The 22,323-nt window shown below is 38.1% G+C and overlaps 2 protein-coding genes across 2 annotated transcripts; both read left to right on the top strand.

Annotated features, from left to right (window-relative positions):
- Window positions 1-1,538: 1,538 nt before the first annotated feature.
- Window positions 1,539-11,094, top strand: LOC131976744 (retinal cone rhodopsin-sensitive cGMP 3',5'-cyclic phosphodiesterase subunit gamma-like). Its single transcript, XM_059339901.1, has 3 exons — window positions 1,539-1,648; window positions 1,774-1,928; window positions 11,061-11,094. Exons 1-2 carry the CDS (start codon window positions 1,539-1,541, stop codon window positions 1,889-1,891), a joined length of 228 nt encoding a protein of 75 aa, XP_059195884.1. The 3' UTR covers window positions 1,892-1,928; window positions 11,061-11,094.
- LOC131976735 (retinal cone rhodopsin-sensitive cGMP 3',5'-cyclic phosphodiesterase subunit gamma-like) lies at window positions 11,091-12,311 on the top strand. Its single transcript, XM_059339891.1, has 3 exons — window positions 11,091-11,114; window positions 11,526-11,647; window positions 11,767-12,311. The coding sequence occupies exons 2-3, from the start codon at window positions 11,538-11,540 to the stop codon at window positions 11,882-11,884; spliced, it is 228 nt and encodes a 75-aa protein (XP_059195874.1). The 5' UTR covers window positions 11,091-11,114; window positions 11,526-11,537; the 3' UTR covers window positions 11,885-12,311.
- The last annotated feature ends 10,012 nt before the right edge of the window (window positions 12,312-22,323 follow it).

Below are 22,323 nucleotides of genomic sequence, written 5' to 3'. Positions count from 1 at the left end.
ATTAAAAAAAAGTCATACTTAAGTATGACGTCCAAAATCACATAAAGAACTCATAGGATAGTATGAAGTTGAAAAACATTCATTAAAAAGTCATAGTATAATATGACGTTTAAAATCATGTCTTTTCACGTCACAATACTAATTGTTCAGTTTATTTGGGGGATAACTTTCTCTGTATTGTTCCTCTTTAACACGAGTCCACAGGCCATGAGACAAGGGATCAAAGGCTGGAGAGTTCTTTATGTGTCACTAAGTGACTGATCACCTGAACACAGGCTGTTACATCACATGGTCCAGAACCTTGAGAAACTAAGTCAGGACACATGTTTGTTGTTATTCATCTATATAAACATCATTATAGTTTAACAATATTACAGATACAAAAGGAAAAAGTAACACGTCCCAAACAGGAAGAGATTGGCAAAAGTGGACATGTTTGTAAATGGGATACTTTTGATTCCCACAGAATCCATTCTCATACAGACATCTTGAGGTAAGAAGTCAAGGGATCACTTATAAAATGGCCATGTCAGTGTTTTTCTTTTAATGTGGAGCATTATTTAGCCCTCTTCCCATTGTAAATGTTTCTAATTAAATATTTGGGCATGCATTCAGTAATCTGTCATGGAATATGTTTAAAAAGTACCCTCCCAACACTGATTATACCTTAAATAAACAGTCACTTGCAGACTTTGATGCAGAGGGTAAGTGTATGTGTGGGTAAAACAATGATGTATGTTGTGGGCAGTGACAGACAGACAATAGATATCTTTCAGCAGATTATTTGGCTTCATCTTTTCTTAGTCATGCTAATAACTGTCACTCACTCATTAATAAATGGCACATCCGTAATGATTCACATGTTGACGGATATATCTACAGCAACTTAAAATACACCTTGTAAATAGAGCTCATTCTGCTTATCTCATCTATTCGTGGCTGAGCCAGGACAGGACAGAGTTGGCACATTAAACAATCACAGAACATCAGAGAGGATTAGCAGCTCTGAGGACTTTATAAGGGGAAAGTCGGACGGAGAGAGGCAGAGAGACACAAGTGAGACTCATCAGATACAGCAGCAGAAAAACTTTCATCACTTGAGACTTCAGCCAAAGGTAAGATGAAGCTGTGATTTTCTCCTGTATGTGGAGGCTTTTACTGCTGTGATAACATGCAATGCTTCTGAGAAGAGTGAAGACTTTGTAGCTTTTTTCTTGAGGACTGAAAGAGAGCTGAAATGAGATCTGAGATTCTTAATGAGAAGAAGGAGTTCTGCTTGAGATCTGGTCTCTATTTCCTCATTATGTCCTCCTGTTACCAGAGGAGTTTAACACTGTGCTGCCTTACTGTTACGGCTGGTTGTTGACAAGATTTTTATTTTTCAATCTTAGTAGACGAATCTGCAGAAGCATACTAATTTGTAAAGCACCTTTCAACAGCAAGGCCATCTACATGCTGTGCATAGCAAACATAAAAGAACTGAAGGTTAAATGGATCTCATATAGTTTGTTCTGTTTCTTCTTCAGTAACTGATCGAAATGGCAGACGTCGCCGTTGCAGTTCCCGCCGAGAAGAGGGCACCTCCCAAATTCAAGCAGAGGACCACTCGCACCTTCAAGAGCAAGGCGCCTAAACCTGGCCAGAAGGGGTGAGAAGGATTGAAGATCACAAACATTTTACATGTATTTCTTTATCTGCCATTTAAGCTTACATTGGAAAACACTTATCATTCAGTTTACACTCAGTTTAATCTTTCTTGTCTTTTGCAATCAGATTTGGAGACGACATCCCCGGCATGGAGGGCCTTGGCACAGACATCACAGTGATCTGCCCATGGGAAGCCTTTGGGGACATGGAGCTCAGCGACCTGGCGAAATATGGAATTGTTTAGCCCTCTTCTTTATGAACTCTTACCTCCTGTTAAAACAGTTGCCCCCACGTATTTCAACTGTTTTACTGAGAAAATCTTGCTCTGTGCTCTAGAGAGGAGGCAGCTTTTGATTATTTAACCGGAAAAAAAAGAAAAAAATCCATCACTCTCTCTTGACTCTTGCACTTTATCTGGCCCTGCCTTTCTAACAATTCTCCATCGTCCTCATAGCGAGCACTGTTAGCAGCTCTGGACCTCAGATTTTACTTTCCACAGAGGAAAAAAAAGAGGAAACAAATGGAGTATTTATTTTCATACTCTGATATCCTATATTTTTGTGTTCTATCCTTCTCCTCAAAGCTGCTGATTCAACATGCAAAGATGTCTATTTTGTTTATTACAAAAAAATATTTTATGCCAAACTCTATAATTCACTTCACTCTTCAGGGAAAAAAAGATCATCAATATATTGTCAGTAGAGAAGAACAATTCAATGAACACAATAAAAGTTGATTATTTCGATAGAACATCTGTCTTTGTGTCTGTTCTGTGATTTACACCACATGCTGCAAAATTATTTCAACATTTTACATTTAAGTAAAAAGAATAACTAAATGATAATGGCTTCAGAGTAAAACATAATACTATCATTTGCCAACGCCTCAGAATTAACATGAAAATTCACCATAAAAAGTCAGAATATAGTACGATATTAAAAATCACATAAATAAGCCATAGTTTAGTATAATGTTCAAAATCACATAAAACGTCATAGTATATTATGAAGTTCTTAATTTCATTAAAAAAGTCATAGTATAGCACGACTTAAAAAAATTCACTAAAAAAGTCATATTATAGTATGATGTTCAAAATCACCAAAAAGTCCTAGTATACTATGTCGTTCAAATTTTCAGAAAAAAAGTCATAGCATAGTATGACAAAATTCCATTAATAACTCATAGTATAATATGATGTAAATTTTTTTTTTTTTAAACAGTCATTGTAAAGTATGCTACGGAGCCCCTAAAGGGACATGGTGAAAATAAAAAAAAAACTTTGGTATCTCGTGAGCACGAGATAGTTTCTCGTGAGCACGAGATACTTTTCTTGTGAGCACGAGATACTTTTCTCGTGAGCACGAGATGCATATTGCATGTGCGCATGGTGTCTGTAAGAACACCCTCTGCATTTCAGCTGGTTTCTGTATGAAAATGACATTACAGGAGTTAGTTCGGCTATATTTTGACCTGGGTCTTCATTATAAGGACATTGCTGCTTTACTTGAAAAAAAACGACAGTTGTTTTCCCGAGATAACGATATAATTAATAAAAAATAGCTTTGTTAGAGCGATCTAAAAAAAAAGAAATCTTCCTGCATTTTTAATGTGGGAGCCAATGAGGCTGTTGGTGCGTGTTGGTGGCGCATCTGTGCGTCCTACGCCAAAACTACAACTCTGAAAGCTTTACCAGAGGATTGTGAGTGAGAAGACAAATTTTCCTACGTTTCTATGAATAAATTATTTCTGGAGAGTGGAATTTGAGGCCTGGAGCGCAGTTTTCAAATTTATTTTTTGACAATTTTTTCTCTCCCTCTACACTCTGATGACATCACACACTGTGACACGAACATTCCGTGCAATACACACCCATTGTAATCTCAGAATTTCTCCAAAAGTGATCATGTTCATTGAACAGGGATTGATGAAAAAACTATATGACCTATCGAAACGTGGATTAATACACTGATACACAAGACTTGCGTCTACTGTTTAAAGTTTAAATGGAGTCTCTAGGTTAAATTATGCCGGAGAAGTAGACATTTAAAAATCTCCAATTATTGTTATTTTTCGCTCATTTTTTTTCGGCCGTCCCATTCACTTCAATGCAAAATTTTGGGCAGTTTTTTGCGACTTATGTCGCGAAAAATTCGTATTCCATAGACAAAGTAATAGCACACCGATCCCGATCAAACTGCACGTTTTGATATATAATTTGTGCTAGTAGCAGGACGAAATTGCGTCCAGAAGCCAAAAACCTTTGCCCCAAGCATTGGTCCCTACAGCTATTGCTGTATGGGATCATACAACGATTGCCCCATGGCCCTGATTACATTAAAAAGTCAGAGTATAGTTTGACAATTAAAAACACAAAAAAAGTCATAGTATAGTGTGATGTTCAAAATCTAATAAAAAAGTCATAGTATAGTATGACATTCAGAATTTCAGGAAAAAAGTCGTAGTATAGTATGACATTTAAAATCACAAAAAGTCATAGTATAGTCTGACATTCAAAATTTCTGGAAAAAGTCGTAGTATAGTATGACTTTCAAAATCAAAAAAAGTTGTAGTATAGTAAAACGTTAAAAATCACATAAAAAAAAGTCATAGTATAGTGTGACGTTCAAAATTTTATAAAAAAAAATGTCATAGCATACTATGACATTTGAAATCACATCAAAAAGTCAGTATAGTATAAAGTTAAAAATCACAAAATACGTCATGGTATAGTAAGACGTTCAAAATCACAAAAAAACATAGTATAGTTTGACATTCAAAGTTCATAAAAAGTCAGAGTATAGTATGAAATTCAAAATTTCATTAAAAAACAGTTCAGTCAGACAACTCACGTGATACAAAAATGTGTTTATTGGACAATAAACATAGCTTAGATTTGGCGTCTAGGCTCCGACTAAATCACTCCTCAGCAGTTACATGAGGTATTGAGGAGTGATGCAATAAATCCCCCAGTCGGAGCCTACAGGTGGATGCTGGGGTGGTGGTGGGACTGAGAAAGCAAGCGGCAGTACAGATGTAGCAGCAGCATAGGCAGGCAGAGGAGAGCGAGGATTACTCTCATCTTAAATAGAGCGCCAGATTGGATAGAGGGTGTGTTTTAGTGGAGGATGTATGAGGAGTGGGGCATGTCATGTGTATGGCAGCACAGCTCGAGTTGCCTGCCTGAACTAGCTCGCAGGCGTCGCTCCATTTCAGTCAGACAACTCACGTGATACAAAAATGTGTTTATTGGACAATAAACATAGCTTAGATTTGGCGTCTAGGCTCCGACTAAATCACTCCTCAGCAGTTACATGAGGTATTGAGGAGTGATGCAATAAATCCCCCAAAACCAAAAGATTCAGAGCCTAGCGCTGATGTTCTATGTGAGGACCCGGCACCGCCGCCGTGAGGCCATTCCTCAAGAGCACATTGGCTGCAAGAGGAATATGCTATCTAGTGCAACTGCTATGTGTGACCTGGCACCGCGCCATGAGGCCATTCCTCAAGAGCACAGCGGCTGCAAGAGGAATATGCTAACTAGTGCAACTGCTATGTGTGACCTGGCACCGCGCCGTGAGGCCATTCCTCAAGAGCACAGCGGCTGCAAGAGGAATATGCTAACTAGTGCAACTGCTATGTGTGACCTGGCACCGCGCCGTGAGGCCATTCCTCAAGAGCACAGCGGCTGCAAGAGGAATATGCTAACTAGTGCAACTGCTATGTGTGACCTGGCACCGCGCCGTGAGGCCATTCCTCAAGAGCACAGCGGCTGCAAGAGGAATAAGCTATCTATTGGGACTGCTATGTGTGGGCCCGGCACCAGCCACCGTGAGGCCATTCCCATAGAGCACAGCGGCTGCAAGGGGAATATGCTATTAAGTGCAACTGCTATGTGTGGCCTGGCAACCGCCGCCGTGAGGCCATTCCCCAAGAGCTCAGCGGCTACAAGGGGAATATGCTACCTACTGGAATCATTAAGCCATCTGGCAAATATTAACGGTGAAAGCAGAGTCCTGAAATTCAAAACAGCACATGCACAAACTATGAGATCAATGATCCAGCAAACCACCTGATGCAGTAATGAAATTAGGCGGGGATTAGCTGCAAATATCTATTCTTTGAATATGACCAGGTTGCAGGAACTATGAGCTTTTGAGCACGCAGGCTCTCATTCTTGTTAAACCTGAAATGTCGTTAGTACACTGAGGATCAACATCTGCCCATAATTTTTAATGTTGAGATGGGCAGATGATGCTGCAGATGTAGCTGCCATTCTTAAAGAATGAGGAAAGTATCGTTCTGGAGGTATTCCACAGTTCAGGCATAGATTGTGCAGCTTCGATGAGAACCCGGATCTTGTCGGAGGTTTGGTCCACCAGTGATGAACAGAGGTGCTGAAGGATCCGTCGAGAAGTGAAGACTCAGGTATTCATCATGGAAGAAAAGGACAGAAGGTGAAATTAGTTTCTTGCAAGGATAATGTGAGTTGAAAGAATTTGATCTAGTAGTATAATTGCCACGCCTTAGAACCCATAGAGCCATTAGAAAAAATGTATTCTAGCATTGAATATCATATAGTAAAACGACATTCCTTTGACCTTGACATCAACCTATGCACCATTGAAATAGATAACAGCAGTCTTGGTCATTGCCTGAGGATGGGCCTTTTAAGGCCTTTGAGAAGCAGCTGAAGTGAGGGATTCCCAAGAATGCTCTGGGAGGCTGGGTTTTGGCATCTTATATGGCACTGAAACCCTGCTAGCATGCTATGCTACTTGCACTTGCAGATGGCACGATCCTAATAAAAATACAATGAATGCCAAGCTACGGAGATCTTTATAGGTACAGGACTAAGGAGGAGGCTGGCGCAGAAAGAAGAAATACAAGGCCGAATCATGAGCTCTAATGGAGCTTTTGGTTAAACCAAGTCTCATATGTTTGGTGCAGAACATGCTATCTAGTGCAACTGCTATGTGTGACCTGGCACCGCGCCGTGAGGCCATTCCTCAAGAGCACAGCGGCTGCAAGAGGAATATACTAACTAGTGCAACTGCTATGTGTGACCTGGCACCGCGCCGTGAGGCCATTCCTCGAGAGCACAGCGGCTGCAAGAGGAATAAGCTATCTAGTGCAACTGCTATGTGTGGCCTGGCACCAGCTGTCTGAAATCCTTCAGAGGTTGGATTTGCTTAATCGAGAGTCAGCTGATAGAATGGAGGGCATGTCATGATGGAGGGCTTGGCCTTGAGGCATATAGTTTTGAACTTCATAGCATCAACTACATAATTCCCATGACCAGAGATGAAGGTAGCTCACAATATGAATATATTAAAAGTGCATGACTATGTTAAACATCGCATGAGACTGTTTAATGGGTATTTAAGAGCAAACCTTATTGATTATTTCCACTGTAGGAGCATTGTTGCAGAATGCTATGATTGCTTTCTTGTACCTATACTACCCCACAGTAAATGTGCGATGGAGATATGGTATGCTCATAAAGAGCCTTGGATTTAAGTGGTTACTGAGGGACTGATTTTAGTTGACCAGGCATCTGCAAACCACTCATATTGAAGAATTCCCCCAAAACCAATTGAAGGAGCTGCATCGGCCTGAGAGAATTTGAAGACTCGATAGACATTGTAAAAAGAAAACGAAATGCTGTTCCATTTTCACATAGCAGGAACCAGAACTGCAAATCTGAGCACAAACTTCACCTGAGATTACAGTGTCTTGAAGAGCTGGGTTTTCAGGAGGTTTTTTTTTTTTTTTTTTTTTAAATTATATAAAAAAGGTAGAGAGGGACGCCCCTGCTCTGGTTGGAACTGGTAGTGTGTTCCACCAGCGGGGAACAAGAAATGCAAAGAGTCTGGATTGCCTTGGACCAACAGGGGGCAGAGCCAGGCACCGTTCATTGGAAGAGCGCAACGGTCGTGAGGTAGCATATGTCTGAATCAGGGCGTTCAGGTAGGTAGGAGCAGTACCGGAGACAACTTTGTAGGCCAGCATTAGAGATTTGAATTTGATGCAGGCTGCAACAGGTAGCCAGTGGAGCTTGTTGAGCAGCGGTGTGACATGTGACCTTTTTGGCTGGTTGTAGACCAGGCGCGCCGCCGCGTTCTGGATCATCTGAAGCGGTTTTATTGTGCAGGCTGGCAGGCCTGTCAGGAGGGCGTTACAGTAGTCAAGTTTTGAGATGACGACAGCTTGTGTCAAGGAATGATGCGCATGGCAAAGTTAAGGTGATCAATACAGCACATAAATCAACAGCTGTGCTCTCCTCTCATTAGAGAAGCTGTACAGGTCCCGCTGCCACGGAAACCTGCAGTATTCTGAAGGACTCATCCCACCCAGCACATCACCTGTTCTAACTGCTACCCTCAAGGAGGAGATGCAGATACTAAAACCACAACAAACAGGCTGAAAGCAGCACATATCTCAGGGCTACTGCGATACTAAATGAACACTGGAGACTCTTTTATACACAAACATAAAAATCATTAAACTCGGCAATATCGCATGAAATGTCACTACTAAATAAAATATATATATTGTTTGCATAACCACACGCATATATATATATATATATATATATATATATATACACACACACACACACATTATTATTGGTCAATTTATTCAGAATTTCCTTCTTTATTCCTGCTTAAATACTTTTCTTTGCAATGAATGGGATTGCGCACAAATTATGTTGCACTTTTAATAATGACAATTTAATTTAGTAATTATATTTATTTATTTTATTGTTATATGACACCTAGCTCATTGAATAAGCTCATTGAATAAGCTTAAAACTACAGACATGCTGCAAGAGGTGGAGGGAAAGGAAAATCTATGACTAGAAATTATTCTAAAAGATGCAGGATGAAAGGGTATTTACAGGAGTTGTGAAGGATCCAGCATGCTTCAGATACAGATACGAAAGCATGGCTACTGCGCCAACCAAATGGCATTAAACCAGAAATTCAATTTGGAACACCATTACATGCTGAAAGATGCCATTGAGAGGGGTGACGTGGCATGACTTAGGTGGCATCTGATATGTGCTTCCTCACCATGCACCGACACCTGTAGGCTTAATAATTTGGACATTATTAACAGAAGCATGGAACAAGCAAAAGGCTCTTGAGGAGCTAAACTACACCAGATTTATGTCCTGGCCTGCCGAGATAAGCGCAGGTTTTTTTTTTTTTTTTTTTTTTTTCCTTCAAGAAAGATATATTTATTAAAATTATATAATTATTCTTATATTATATTCAAATTAATTAAGCATTTATTAAATGATTGATACTCTTTTATACCATGGCAGACATATGCATCCAAAGCTCTTACTATAATTATTGATTTATGCCTGTTAAAACTACCCATCATTTGTTTAAAATAATCATTGTGCATATTTATTCATTTTAACGAAAGAATAAAATACCTTAGTATTTGATTCCTGAGGGACTCGTGAATTGCTGCTGCAGGTGGCAGGGGTCTGGAGCCCATGGGTGGAGCTGAGACTGCATTTCCCAGGGTTGTGTGGGGTGTGACGTCAGCAGGTAGCGCGGGAGCACTGGCCGTGTCAGATTACGTCACGGTTGTTTACATTGGAGGCAGAGGAATCGGCGTTTTCTTCCAGGGATTAATTCTGCGTTGGTTACATTGATTGCCGACTTTATTTCACCAAGAAAACAGGATGAATGCTTCTGCAGTACTGGGCACGGACTGCTTGATTCTTTTTGGAGGAACGTTGGCCGCAGGATGACAAAAGCCGGTGGGGAGCGGCGCGCGCCCTTAGCTGCCGCGGGGCTGCCGCGGGCTTCACCTGTTGCTCGTCTAACAATGAAGGTAGATGAAGAGCTCTTCGTGGTTGAGACCGCCAGTGAAAGAACTGAATGTTACATGCATGGAGTGTTTCCAGAATGCGTTGCACGGCCAACCGACGAGCCGCTTGCATTAAATGCGTGAGCTGTGGCGCGGCGAAGGCCCTTCCGCTTCGAGCCCGGAGTGAGACAGAAGCCTGAGCTGGTTCGGGATAAAGCTGTATACTCTCCGGAGGTCTGAGACTTACTATGAATCGGAGACGTCTAAGGGCATGGCATCCAACGAGCCACGAGGTAGGTTGAAATCGCAGGAAAATGAACGCACACAAGGCTTACAGAGCTGAGAAAGCAAGCGGCAGTACAGATGTAGCAGCAGCATAGGCAGGCAGAGGAGAGCGAGGATTACTCTCATCTTAAATAGAGCGCCAGATTGGATAGAGGGTGTGTTTTAGTGGAGGATGTATGAGGAGTGGGGCATGTCATGTGTATGGCAGCACAGCTCGAGTTGCCTGCCTGAACTAGCTCGCAGGCGTCGCTCCATTCATACTTTAGTATGACGTCCAAAATCACATAAAGAACTCATAGGATATTATGAAGTTGAAAAACATTCATTAAAAAGTCATAGTATAATATGACGTTTAAAATCATGTCTTTTCACGTCACAATACTAATTGTTCAGTTTATTTGGGGGATAACTTTCTCTGTATTGTTCCTCTTTAACACGAGTCCACAGGCCATGAGACAAGGGATCAAAGGCTGGAGAGTTCTTTATGTGTCACTAAGTGACTGATCACCTGAACACAGGCTGTTACATCACATGGTCCAGAACCTCAAGAAACTAAGTCAGGACACATGTTTGTTGTTATTCATCTATATAAACATCATTATAGTTTAACAATATTACAGATACAAAAGGAAAAAGTAACACGTCCCAAACAGGAAGAGATTGGCAAAAGTGGACATGTTTGTAAATGGGATACATTTGATTCCCACAGAATCCATTCTCATGCATCTTGAGGTAAGAAGTCAAGGGATCACGTATAAAATGGCCATGTCAGTGTTTTTTCGTTTAATGTGGAACATTATTTAGCCCTCTTCCCATTGTAAATGTTTCTAATTAAATATTTGGGCATGCATTTAGTAATCTGTCATGGAATATGTTTTAAAAGTACCCTCCCAACACTGATTATACCTTAAATAAACAGTCACTTGCAGACTTTGATGCAGAGGGTAAGTGTATGTGTGGGTAAAACACTGATGTATGTTGTGGGCAGTGACAGACAGACAATAGATATCTTTCAGCAGATTATTTGGCTTCATCTTTTCTTAGTCATGCTAATAACTGTCACTCACTCATTAATAAATGGCACATCCGTAATGATTCACATGTTGACAGATATATCTACAGCAACTTAAAATACACCTTGTAAATAGAGCTCATTCTGCTTATCTCATCTATTCGTGGCTGAGCCAGGACAGGACAGAGTTGGCACATTAAACAATCACAGAACATCAGAGAGGATTAGCAGCTCTGAGGACTTTATAAGGGGAAAGTCGGACGGAGAGAGGCAGAGAGACACAAGTGAGACTCATCGGATACAGCAGCAGAAAAACTTTCATCACTTGAGACTTCAGCTAAAGGTAAGATGAAGCTGTGATTTTCTCCTGTATGGGGAGGCTTTTACTGCTGTGATAACATGCAATGCTTCTGAGAAGAGTGATGACTTTGTAGCTTTTTTCTTGAGGACTGAAAGAGAGCTGAAATGAGATCTGAGATTCTTAATGAGAAGAAGGAGTTCTGCTTGAGATCTGGTCTCTATTTCCTCATTATGTCCTCCTGTTACCAGAGGAGTTTAACACTGTGCTGCCTTAGTCTAACGGCTGGTTGTTGACAAGATTTTTATTTTTCTATCTTAGTAGATGAATCTGCAGAAGCGTACTAATTTGTAAAGCACCTTTCAACAGCAAGACCATCTACATGCTGTGCATAGCAAACAAAAAAGAACTGAAGGTTTTAATTATCTCATATAGTTTGTTCTGTTTCTTCTTCAGTAACTGATCGAAATGGCAGACGTCGCCGTTGCAGTTCCCGCCGAGAAGAGGGCACCTCCCAAATTCAAGCAGAGGACCACTCGCACCTTCAAGAGCAAAGCGCCTAAACCTGGCCAGAAGGGGTGAGAAGGATTGAAGATCACAAACATTTTACATGTATTTCTTTATTTGTCATTTAAGCTTACATTGAAAAACACTTCAGTTTGCATTCAGTTTAATCTTTCTTGTCTTCTGCAATCAGATTCGGAGACGACATCCCCGGCATGGAGGGCCTTGGCACAGACATCACAGTGATCTGCCCATGGGAAGCCTTTGGGGACATGGAGCTCAGCGACCTGGCGAAATATGGAATTGTTTAGCCCTCTTCTTTATGAACTCTTACCTCCTGTTAAAACAGTTGCCCCTCCTGTATTCCAACTGTTTTACTGAGAACATCTTGCTCTGTGCTGTAGAGAGGAGGCAGCTTTTGATTATTTAATATCTGACCTGGAAAAAAAAGAAATAAATCCAGCATTCTCTCTTGTCTCTTGCACTTTATTTGGCCCTGCCTTTCCAACAATTCTCCTTCGTCCTCATAAGGACTGTTTATTTGCTTAATGTGATATTCTATATTTTTTGTTCTCTCCTTCACCTTAAAGCAGCTGATTCAACATGCACAGATGTTTATTTTTTGAAATAGAAAACAATATTTTTGCCAAAGTCTATAATTCACTTTGCTGTTCAGTGAAAAAAAGATAATTGAACTGTTCTTCTCTACTGACAATATATTGATGAACACAATAAATGTTAATTATTTCCATAGAACATCTGTCTTTGTGTCTGTTCTGTGATTTACACCACATGCTGCAAAATTATTTCACATTTCACATTTAAATCACAGAATAACTAAATAATAATAGCTTCAGACTACCATTTGTGCACAATACCTCAGAATTAACATGATCAGGGGTTTTTTTTATATCACAAACAGAATCATACACAGTACAAAACAATGAAATTACTTTTATGCAAGCTCCAGAAACAACTATGAAATAGTCAAAATAGATAAAATACTATGGAAGAAATAAAAGAATTAAAAGTAGAAAAAAATAGAGAAATAAAACAGTAAACAGTGAAACTAGGGTCTAATATAGACCACACAAGCCTCAATATATCATGAGGTCAGAGGTCAAGGGACCCCTTTGAAAATGGCCATGTGTGTGCAATAAATGGATGGTTTATATATTCATGAATAACACTTTTAAAAAAAAAATATGTACTGAGTTATGGCTGTTAAAGATGACAAAGAAATTATATTATTCACACTCAAAGTGTAGAAAAATTAATCTGGCTTCAAGGACAGCAGCCGAGGGAGAATATTAGAAGATGTGCTGTTGCCATGGCAACCAAAGCTGCTTATGCAAAGTGGGAATGGAGTCGATTGTTTTTCTCCACGTTATAACTGAAAAAGGTTAAACAGAGAGGATGGACCCTTTTTAACGTCAACACAAATACCACATGCAAATCATCGTGTTTCTTTATTTTGTGCAGTCCACGTCTAACTCATACACAGTATATTGGACAGTTTTTGTTGGTGCCAGTGTGTGTGTGTGTGTGTGTGTGGCCCCCAGATATCAATGTGCATTTGTGTCAGTGCACCAATTAGTAGTTTGAGCCTCTAAACAGCGAGCAGACAAAGGGACAGTGCCTGGTGCAATGTGCCATAAATACAACAAGCATCAGTTCAAAACCTTTGGTCTCTTCATTAGCGAGGACCTGAGGGGGAGATGAGGGGGCAGAGGGTGAACACACACACGCGCACACTCACGTACGCACGCACGCACGCACGCACGCAAAATGATTACAAGGTCTGTTTGAAACAAAAGTAAGAAAGTTAAATGTGAGGTATTTCGGCAGACTGCTGAGCTTCACATTTTTCTCTGTGATGTGTTTCATCTCCAAGTGTGACTTCTTGCAGTTGATCCCATTAGTATGAGGATGTTAATCAGTGTGAAAATGAATTAATGAATAACTATCTGTGTCTGATCCAGAGGAAGAAAAATCACAGACTGATCCCTCTAAACCTCAGCAGATAAAAGATATAGCTGCATGGCATGCACACCAGGGTACGTAAGAACTTGAAAATATGTTTTCAGTAATTTGAGAGAACTTTAACATATAAAGCCCATTAAAACAATTCCCTGTAGAGCGGCGATTCCCAACCTTTTTTGACCGCTGATCTCTTAAAATCAAAGCAGTGTTTTCTTGCGACCCCTCGTCTGGTTGCCAGTTGAGACCAGTGCAGCTAAAGAGATCTTTTGTGTTGGTTGATTTATTGATGAGGTAAAATCATCCAGTAAGTCACATAAAAATTGAAACATTAAAGGAAAGCCTTAAAAGATGACAGAGACTGAGAAAATAATATCATAATAATCATACATAATTGTCTAGCTTATCAAAGATTTAAGTGAAAGTTCACGTGAAATAGTTTGATGGGAGGCTCCATTAAAATAATGGGCATTAATTGAAAATATAATTAAATATAAAGATAAATAAATATAATAAAATTATAGAGCAATATAAGCAATACAATTATATATTAGAGAAAAGGAAAAAAAATAATAACATATGAATCAATAAAGAAATATACATTAAAAAGGAGAAAATAGTTAAAACAAAATATATATAATAAGTAATAAAATATTATACATTAAAGAACAACAGAAAGAGCCATTATAAAAAAATATAGAAAAATATAAAATAATAATAAAAAAAGGAAGTATAGAAAATATCAAATATATACATGAAAAATATATACATTCAAGCAAACATTTGTAGATTTAGATTTATTGATACATTTAAAGAGGCTTGAACAAAAAAAAAAAACTTTCTAGCATGTAAAACAAATACAATTTATTTTCAGCAATTGTCTGCTTATGGAAAATAGAAAACATGCTTCTACATATAAAAGACATAAGTAAGCTTCTTAAAGACTGCCAAGTAAGATAATTAAGTCTTTCTTGTATTAATTGTGCTGTAATTTGTCAGTTCACCTGCCAAGTCACCTTGAAATTAGATTATCAGTCAGGACTGACCAGAGCAGTCTGACTTTTTTTATTTTTGAAGGTTGTTCCAACAATAGAGTGCACACACCTGAGGAGAGATTATTTATTTATTTATTTATTTATTTATTTATTTATTTATTTATTTTGGCTTGAAATATAAGACATAAGACATTAAATCTGCGCTTGGTAGAAGGCAACTGGGAAAAGTTGCAAGATCTTGCAGAAGTAGGCCATTTTTTTTAACCTTAATTTCTTTTGTCCCTTTTTTTAGGCTCCTTAAAAATATATTATGGTTTGGTTTGTTTATTTTAAAACTTCTGACTCCTAATTTGGTACCTGGAGTAAAATTATCCTCTTGTGTCTATTTTTACACTGACTGTAGGATTAGACTTTGCAAAGTCACAGAAAGCACATGCACAGTAATCAGCCCAACTACATCACACTGTGAATCTTTTCAATGTCCCTCTGCATCCACTTTCTTTTTTCTGAAGGACTGAGGATAGATTTCTGGCTGTCACAACCAATTTAAAGCTTCTCTGGCGTTTGTGTCCTGAGGCATGGATGATTATATTCGGTATAAAGCATCAGACGTTACCGTGGGACTGAGTATATCTGCTGCATTATTTTCTTGGAGATATGGTGCACAGGCATTGACTAGTCTGACTGCAGTAATAGGTTTAGTGAAATCACATATATACGGTTCAAATAGCCCACATTTGAGTCACCACCCTGCCACTCAAACTGCTGCCGGCTACTGCTATGTTTTTTTTGTGTGTCTTGATGTAATTCTAAATATAATTTTAGATGACTCATTTTAAATTTCTTATGTGGCTACAAGTGGTTTGAAGATTTCTCTCAGCTCAGTCTCCAGAAAAAATGTTGGCATTGTGCAGATCTGCGAACCACAGATCCGCTGATATGAAACATTTTCAGCACAGACACCATACTTTCATCCAGTGTTCGTGTCCCGTGTAAAACTTAAAGTCAATGTTCAGTTACTTTTCTCAAGTTTCAAGTTAATCTGCAAATAAATATCTTACATTCTTACATCACATTGAGCCTAACCAACATAACTTCATACAGCTGGGTTATTTATTTATTTATTTTACTAGAAACTGCATTCAGTCGTTGAGTACAGTAGAAGGTTTTTAAACCTACATCCTTTTTTTCTAACCATAACTATCTAAATATAATGAGTTAGTTAGTTTGCAAGCCTGAATGGTCTCAAAAATCAAGCTGACCTAAAGAGTACCCCTGGCTGAAGAGTAGTTAAAGAATGTTTATGTGCATATGTTGCAGTATCAGCAGAATTCAGAGACCACTAACAGCTCAGGACATCAACTTAAAGTGTAAATAAAACAGTTGTGAAAAACATATGCATATGTGATAAGTGCATGAAGTGCATTTTCACCACAGTGCAGTGGCATACTGCTGGCAATAAACAAATCTTTTCCCCAAATTGCCAGCTATACCTCCAGAAACCACCCACAAACTATGGCATGTGCTTATGGTTAAAATACAGTTCCTAGAAGGAAACCTGCAAAGACCACAAGTTTATGATTGCAACATGTAGACTCTATGTCTAACATCACAAATATATTCCTTTTCAAATCCCAGCAGTACATCTGAGACACAGACAAAACAAAAAACAGCTCTGAAGGCTGAGAGTGCACTGAAAGCTGAGTGCAGAACCTGGAATTCCTCAGGCGATGCCTGTCAGGTACTGTCAGGTGGTTTCCTGTCCACTTTGTTGTTTGCTCTTGCACGAAGGTTTGACTCTTCAGTCTGAGGCTTGACGAGCTGGCAGCTTACAGGCTGTAATAGGATTGGGACTTGTCCAGGTGGGTCAGAGCAGACAGATACAGTGCCTGAGTGCTGTGTGTGAGACTATCCTGCTAACCCTGATCTAAAGTCAATGGCTAAAAACAGACAACACATGCACACAGCCAGGGTGTTTTGGCCAGGTGAGCTTTTTTCACTTATAATAAAAGGCCAAAGTGTGATGTTTGAAATATGATCATGCACTCATTTTTGCTACAGCAAAACGTAGCTTCCAAAACATTTCTTTATGCTGACACATTTGAGTGATGTCTTGTTGTTATGCACTATATTTAGCAGTGCAGTCCTTTAACACTGTCAGATTTGCAATGGACACATACATAACTTTAAGTCTTTATATAATTCAAACAGGCAAGTTAAATTAAAAACTTTTGTAGAAGGCTATAAACATGTTTATTTGTGCTGTAAAGTTGGACATTTTAACATAAGGGTCTATGCCTCAAGTGGTCATTTGAGGAACTGCAGTTTTTGGCACTTCTGCAAAGGCTTCATTTCTCAGTCCAGGAGATTGTTGCTTAATTTCAGCATGCAGGACGTGGCAGTTTGTGGATTTCCAAGGACAAAATCTAGCTTCTGTTAAGCTAGCTCTAAAGCTTCTGTTATTTGCAATGCCATCAAAGTTACAAGTTACATGGTGATGTTTATTTATTTATTTTTCAAGAAAGAAATTTCAAACTTGTTTTCACACTGATGAGCTGCAATTGCATTTTAGTTGTGGACAAATGACCCGATAGTCATTATTATTTAATTTGGCCTGTCCTTAACAGTGTCACCCCATGTTTTAAGTCGACAACACTACCCCCCACTGACAGATTCTGTATTTTATACAGAGATGACAGCTCATGCAGTGTCATCTGGCTAATTAAAGAGTCAGAGGGCTTCCCCGTCCTCAGTGACATAATCATCGGCAGCCTGTGAGCGGTCTCCTACACACACATGAAATCCATACAGCATACACTCCCTCACAGCTGACACAGTGACCCTGACCCACATCACATTTATCCATTAAAAAAAATCAGATACTTTTTGGATATTTTACCAAAAAGTGCTCATATTAATATTTAGTTGTTGTTTTTTTAAATCAATTTTGTCTTCAGTCTTTTGTTGCAGATACATTACAGTTGTATGAAATCCAATAACTGTTTCAATAAAACAGGATAGTGTTTATAATGTCAAAACTGTATTGCTACTTCCATGTCAACTATTTTTATGTTATTTACTATAGCATCGATACAGAAGTTGCAAACTTGATCTTGTTAAACAACGACAATCAAGATATTCTGCTCTCTTTATAATTGTGTTTGGTTTTTTCTAAATGTTTTTTAATCTTATTGGCAAATGTTTCAGTTTGCGTGTGCACTTTGTAAAAGTGAGACAGTGGCAGTGTGAGGAGAAGCTTAAAGGTTGTGTAACTGATTATTGAGAAAGTGTGACAGCTTTAACCTGACCATAATCTTAATAACCAGTAATCCACCAGCCATAGGTTTACCTGCAGTACATCACTGATCTCACCACTAAACTAAACTCAGACAGCATGTAAACTAAGAAGAAGCACCTATTGACGCAAGCTGGATGGGGCAGGGTTTCAGAGAAGTACACATTCTTTGTTTATCAGTTCATCACTATCTATTAAGTATAAATTGTTCTTTTGTACAGTTATTTGACAGTAATGGTTGCAGACTCTCTCTCCGCCTCCCTATGCTCTGATTTATGAATGCAATTCCTCCAAAAAGACACAAAACACACAAAGTAGAATGGTACTTGGAGACTGCATGCCTCCACCAAAGGCCAAAGGTTCATTCACATGCTCATATAAATTTGTTACATGCTGGCCAACAATGTGCCAAACAATTTTTGCAAATTTTAGAGCGCTGAAAGTTATCCTGAAAAAGATCAAGTGTCCCCACAATCCATTCAGAGAAAACACATCACTAAGCCTGTGATGTTTCCGTTTCTGCCACTGTGTGTAATGTTGTAATAATCACGTTTGCTTTGTTTATTTGCAGGACCAACTATATGAGCGACTGGGCCTGTAATTTGAACCCAAAGAGGATCTTCTCTGAGCCCGCTAAACACTTCACACTTGTCCACAAGAAGTCAAAAATGGACAGAGAACATTTGTAAAAATTCATTTATGTCCTTCCTACTTCGGTTCTCTTTCCTTGTCATTGTTCTACCATTCTCTGAGTGCACTTTTGTGTGAGAAATGCTATAAACACAAACTTTACTGCAAAGCATGTTTGTCAGCGCTGCTATAAATCTTAAAGGAGACATTTATGCTAAGACAAAGACAATAATAAGCTATTTTGACTGTATTACACTATGAACGAAATAGAGAACAGACATAGAAATTCACTTAAAATGTTTGAACTTTCCCGCTGGACAATATTCCAGCCAAAAGTCACAAAATGTACAGTTTTGTACAAGTGTCTGTATTTCCTTTGTTTACCTCACTGGGTTATGATTTACATTATTGCCCACAACTTATCAGGTATCAGGGAAATATTTTTATTCAATTACCTATTGAATAATTACAACCTACGGAGGATAGAAGCTGCCAAAACAAAAAACAAAAATAAATAAATAATTACAATAAATTAATAAATAAAGTAAGTAAGTAAGTAAGTAAGTAAGTAAGTAAGTAAGTAAGTAAATAAATAAATAAATAAATAAGTAAGTAAGTAAGTAAGTAAGTAAGTAAGTAAGTAATCATTAAATGTACAAAAATATTAAAAATAGATATAGGCATTCATTAATTGGTAAAATGTGTCATAAATTGTTATTAATGTTTTAGTTTGCTGTTTTATTCCTATTTCATTTTCCTACGTATTAATTGTTATTACAGTTTAGTTTATATAGTTTATTCATTATTTTTGCATTTATTTTAAATGCATGTTTAAATTTGCTTATTCATTTTTAAATAAATGTATTTATTTCCCCATATTTATTTTGGTTATATTTATTATTTATAGTTATTATTTCTTATTTCACTCTGTTATTTCACCTTGTCTTGTTACTTAGTAAAAGTACTACTGTACCTTTTAATAATTAAATATGCACTCAGTAATTAAAAGAAAAAAATACTTGCAATGCAATTTATTTCCAAGTCCCTCTTTTAAACAAAGCTGCTGCCCTCTTATTTCATATACGTATATCTACCCAATAAGTATATTAAGTATTTATGCACACAGCAACTTGTTTATTATGGTCTAAATCTTTTACAGTGACGCTGGAGTGACATGTGGTTATAAGAAGCTTTATTTCTCAGGTCGTCACCTGAGAAGAACTGCAGAGTCATTACTGAGACGTCACCTGTGTGTGCATTTACAGAAGTCATAATCCATGACGTTTGGTGATGTTCTCATTTGCAGTACTAGTGTTCCCTTTAAGCCCCATGTAAACAACATCACACTGCAGCCCTGAAAAACATAAGGTTGTTTTTCTGTTTTTAGTCTTGTTTAGTCTAGTTGTTTCATTATTGCTCTAATTAGTCTTCTTACACTGAACACATGAGGACATTTTGCTTGTAGAAAGCATTTTGCTTGTTTTTATGATCAATCAGAATAACCAAAACCTTTTTTTATCATCAATATTTTTAGAATTATATGTGAAGAGTATTTGGATTTTATTGACACAGAGAAAGTTTACTGGGTTCAAACAATCTCGTCCTCAAGAGTTCATTGTATTTTTGTGCATCCTGCTGGTGTTTCTGCTCTGTGGTCGACCAAACTGACGGCAATATTTAGCAGATTCTTTTTCAGCAAAAAAAATGTTCAAAACCACTGAATAAAATGTAAAACTTCATATAAATTATTCTTTTTGATTTTAGTGTAATAACTGCCACGGTGCTGTTATGAATAAATCATTTCAGAGGCGTTTAGTTTTTGCTTTAACAACAACACATGAAACAACATTTTAGGTGGTGGTTTGAGAGAGTTGTGGAAGTCTGCGGGCTTTAAGTTATGTAAGGAATGTTTTATGTATTTCTCACCCTTGTTGTTCTTCTATGATTTTTTTTTTTTTTTTAATGAATAGATTTTTGATTGCAGAATGGGTTTGCTACTACTCTAATCATTAAAATATCCCTGGTGAATGAATAAATGTATTTTATTGTAAAAAAAAAAAATGGAAATGATTTTATGTGACTTATGTGACTTTTAGACATTGATCACTTTTAGTTATTCAGTTGATCTGATCAAATATTGTTATTCTAACATACTTCTTTAGATAACTTGGTTTTGGTGCGCTTTTCAATAAAAACTTTTTTTTAAAACATGTTTTAAAAAAGCCAGTAAAAAGAAAAATCAACGTGATAACATTTTGATTTACAGCTTGGTTTCTTGTTATAACACACACGCATAAAAAAAAGGTTAGATTTCAAAGTGGCTCCACATACCAAACTCTAAACACCATGCATTTAGGGAAGATTTACGACCCTGAGTGTCTGCATGTTGTTGAATGATTGGCCGGGAGTTGTGTCCCTCCTGAGGTGATTGAAATGAACCAAAATGCAGAATTGTTCTGGTCCTCACTCGAGAGTATTAACCAGGCTGCTATCTATCTTTTGCAATAGGCAAGCTGCATTAACTATTCAATAGTTTCCTATGCTCATGTAAAGTAATCTCAAAAATATGAAAGTCATTGTGATAACATCTTGATTTTCACTTTGGTTTCTGTAAGAACACCGTGCATAAAAATAGTTTGATTTAAATGCATCGCCAAACACCAAACTGTAAACACCACACATATAAATTTACTTTTACTCTGGGTGTCTGCATGTCGATGGATGGATTGACTGGCTGTTGTGTCCCTCCTGTGGTGACTGAACCAAAACGCAGCCTGGTTAATCTCTGGTCTTTTACCGGTCACACAGTCCTCCTCACTGAATATCTGTGTGTTAACCAAGGCTGCCAAACTTTCTGCCAACAGCACAAAAAACTAAAATCACCTCAAAAGGATTTGCAGTACAAAAACACACAATTAACAACAACAACATACACATTGTTTCTAATTGTAAGATGTGCAATGCACAGACTGACATAATATTACCTTACAGATTATGTTTTAAGGTCAAAAACTTTAGTAGCACCCTCTATTGACCAGTTTCTATACTCATATAGTACACATATAGCCCACACAAGCTTCTGATCCTTAAAAAAGAGGTGTTCACAATACTATAGCTGCAACAAAAAGATCGTCCCCTACTTTTGACAGATTTTTAGGCCACTATAAACTATTCAAAATAGTTTTCAATGCTCATGTAAGGAATCTCACTAGTATCATTTGACTGTATGTTCCTTTAAAAATATCTGTGTTAACTGGGACAAGACTAATAAATCAATGACTAAATTATTAAACACAGGTTATCTGGTATGCATTATATTTTAAAGAGCATTCTTCAACAGGCAGCGTTCTCAGCAGGAGCCTTATCTGCCATACAAAAATCTACTGTCTACTGCAGGTCCATAGAATATATTGGAGGGGCCCCATTCAGTCAGGTCAGGCTTGGATAACAGCATTATAGGGTCTGACATTACAGAACTGCTCCGGTAGACTGAGCTTCTGATGTCTTTGTTTGCTCTTGCTTCCCACAGAGTTGAAGGGCCCACGTTGCACAGAGCAATCAGCCTCTCTAAAGTCCTAAAAATGTATCATGATGGTTCTTTTCTTGTGACATCTTCAAATTCAATGTTTAGGCTTCTTCCTTCAGATTTTAAGTATGACTTTAGGAGATCTGCTATTGATAGGAGTGACTAAGCATTTTGACGTTGCATCAAAAAATGCAAACTTAACAAGAGCGACTTCACACAGGCTCTTGGGCCCCTTTCACAGAACCAAAGGTCAGCTGGACCAACGGGATCATTCTTGTCCCTCTCTACCTCAGATCACCTCCACACCTCAGTGCAGACACACAC

Source organism: Centropristis striata, chromosome 1 (assembly GCF_030273125.1).
Source record: "Centropristis striata isolate RG_2023a ecotype Rhode Island chromosome 1, C.striata_1.0, whole genome shotgun sequence".
NCBI lineage: Eukaryota > Metazoa > Chordata > Actinopteri > Perciformes > Serranidae > Centropristis > Centropristis striata.
The sequence above is the reverse complement of the archived record's forward strand: the minus strand, read 5'-3'. Positions and strand labels throughout refer to the sequence as shown.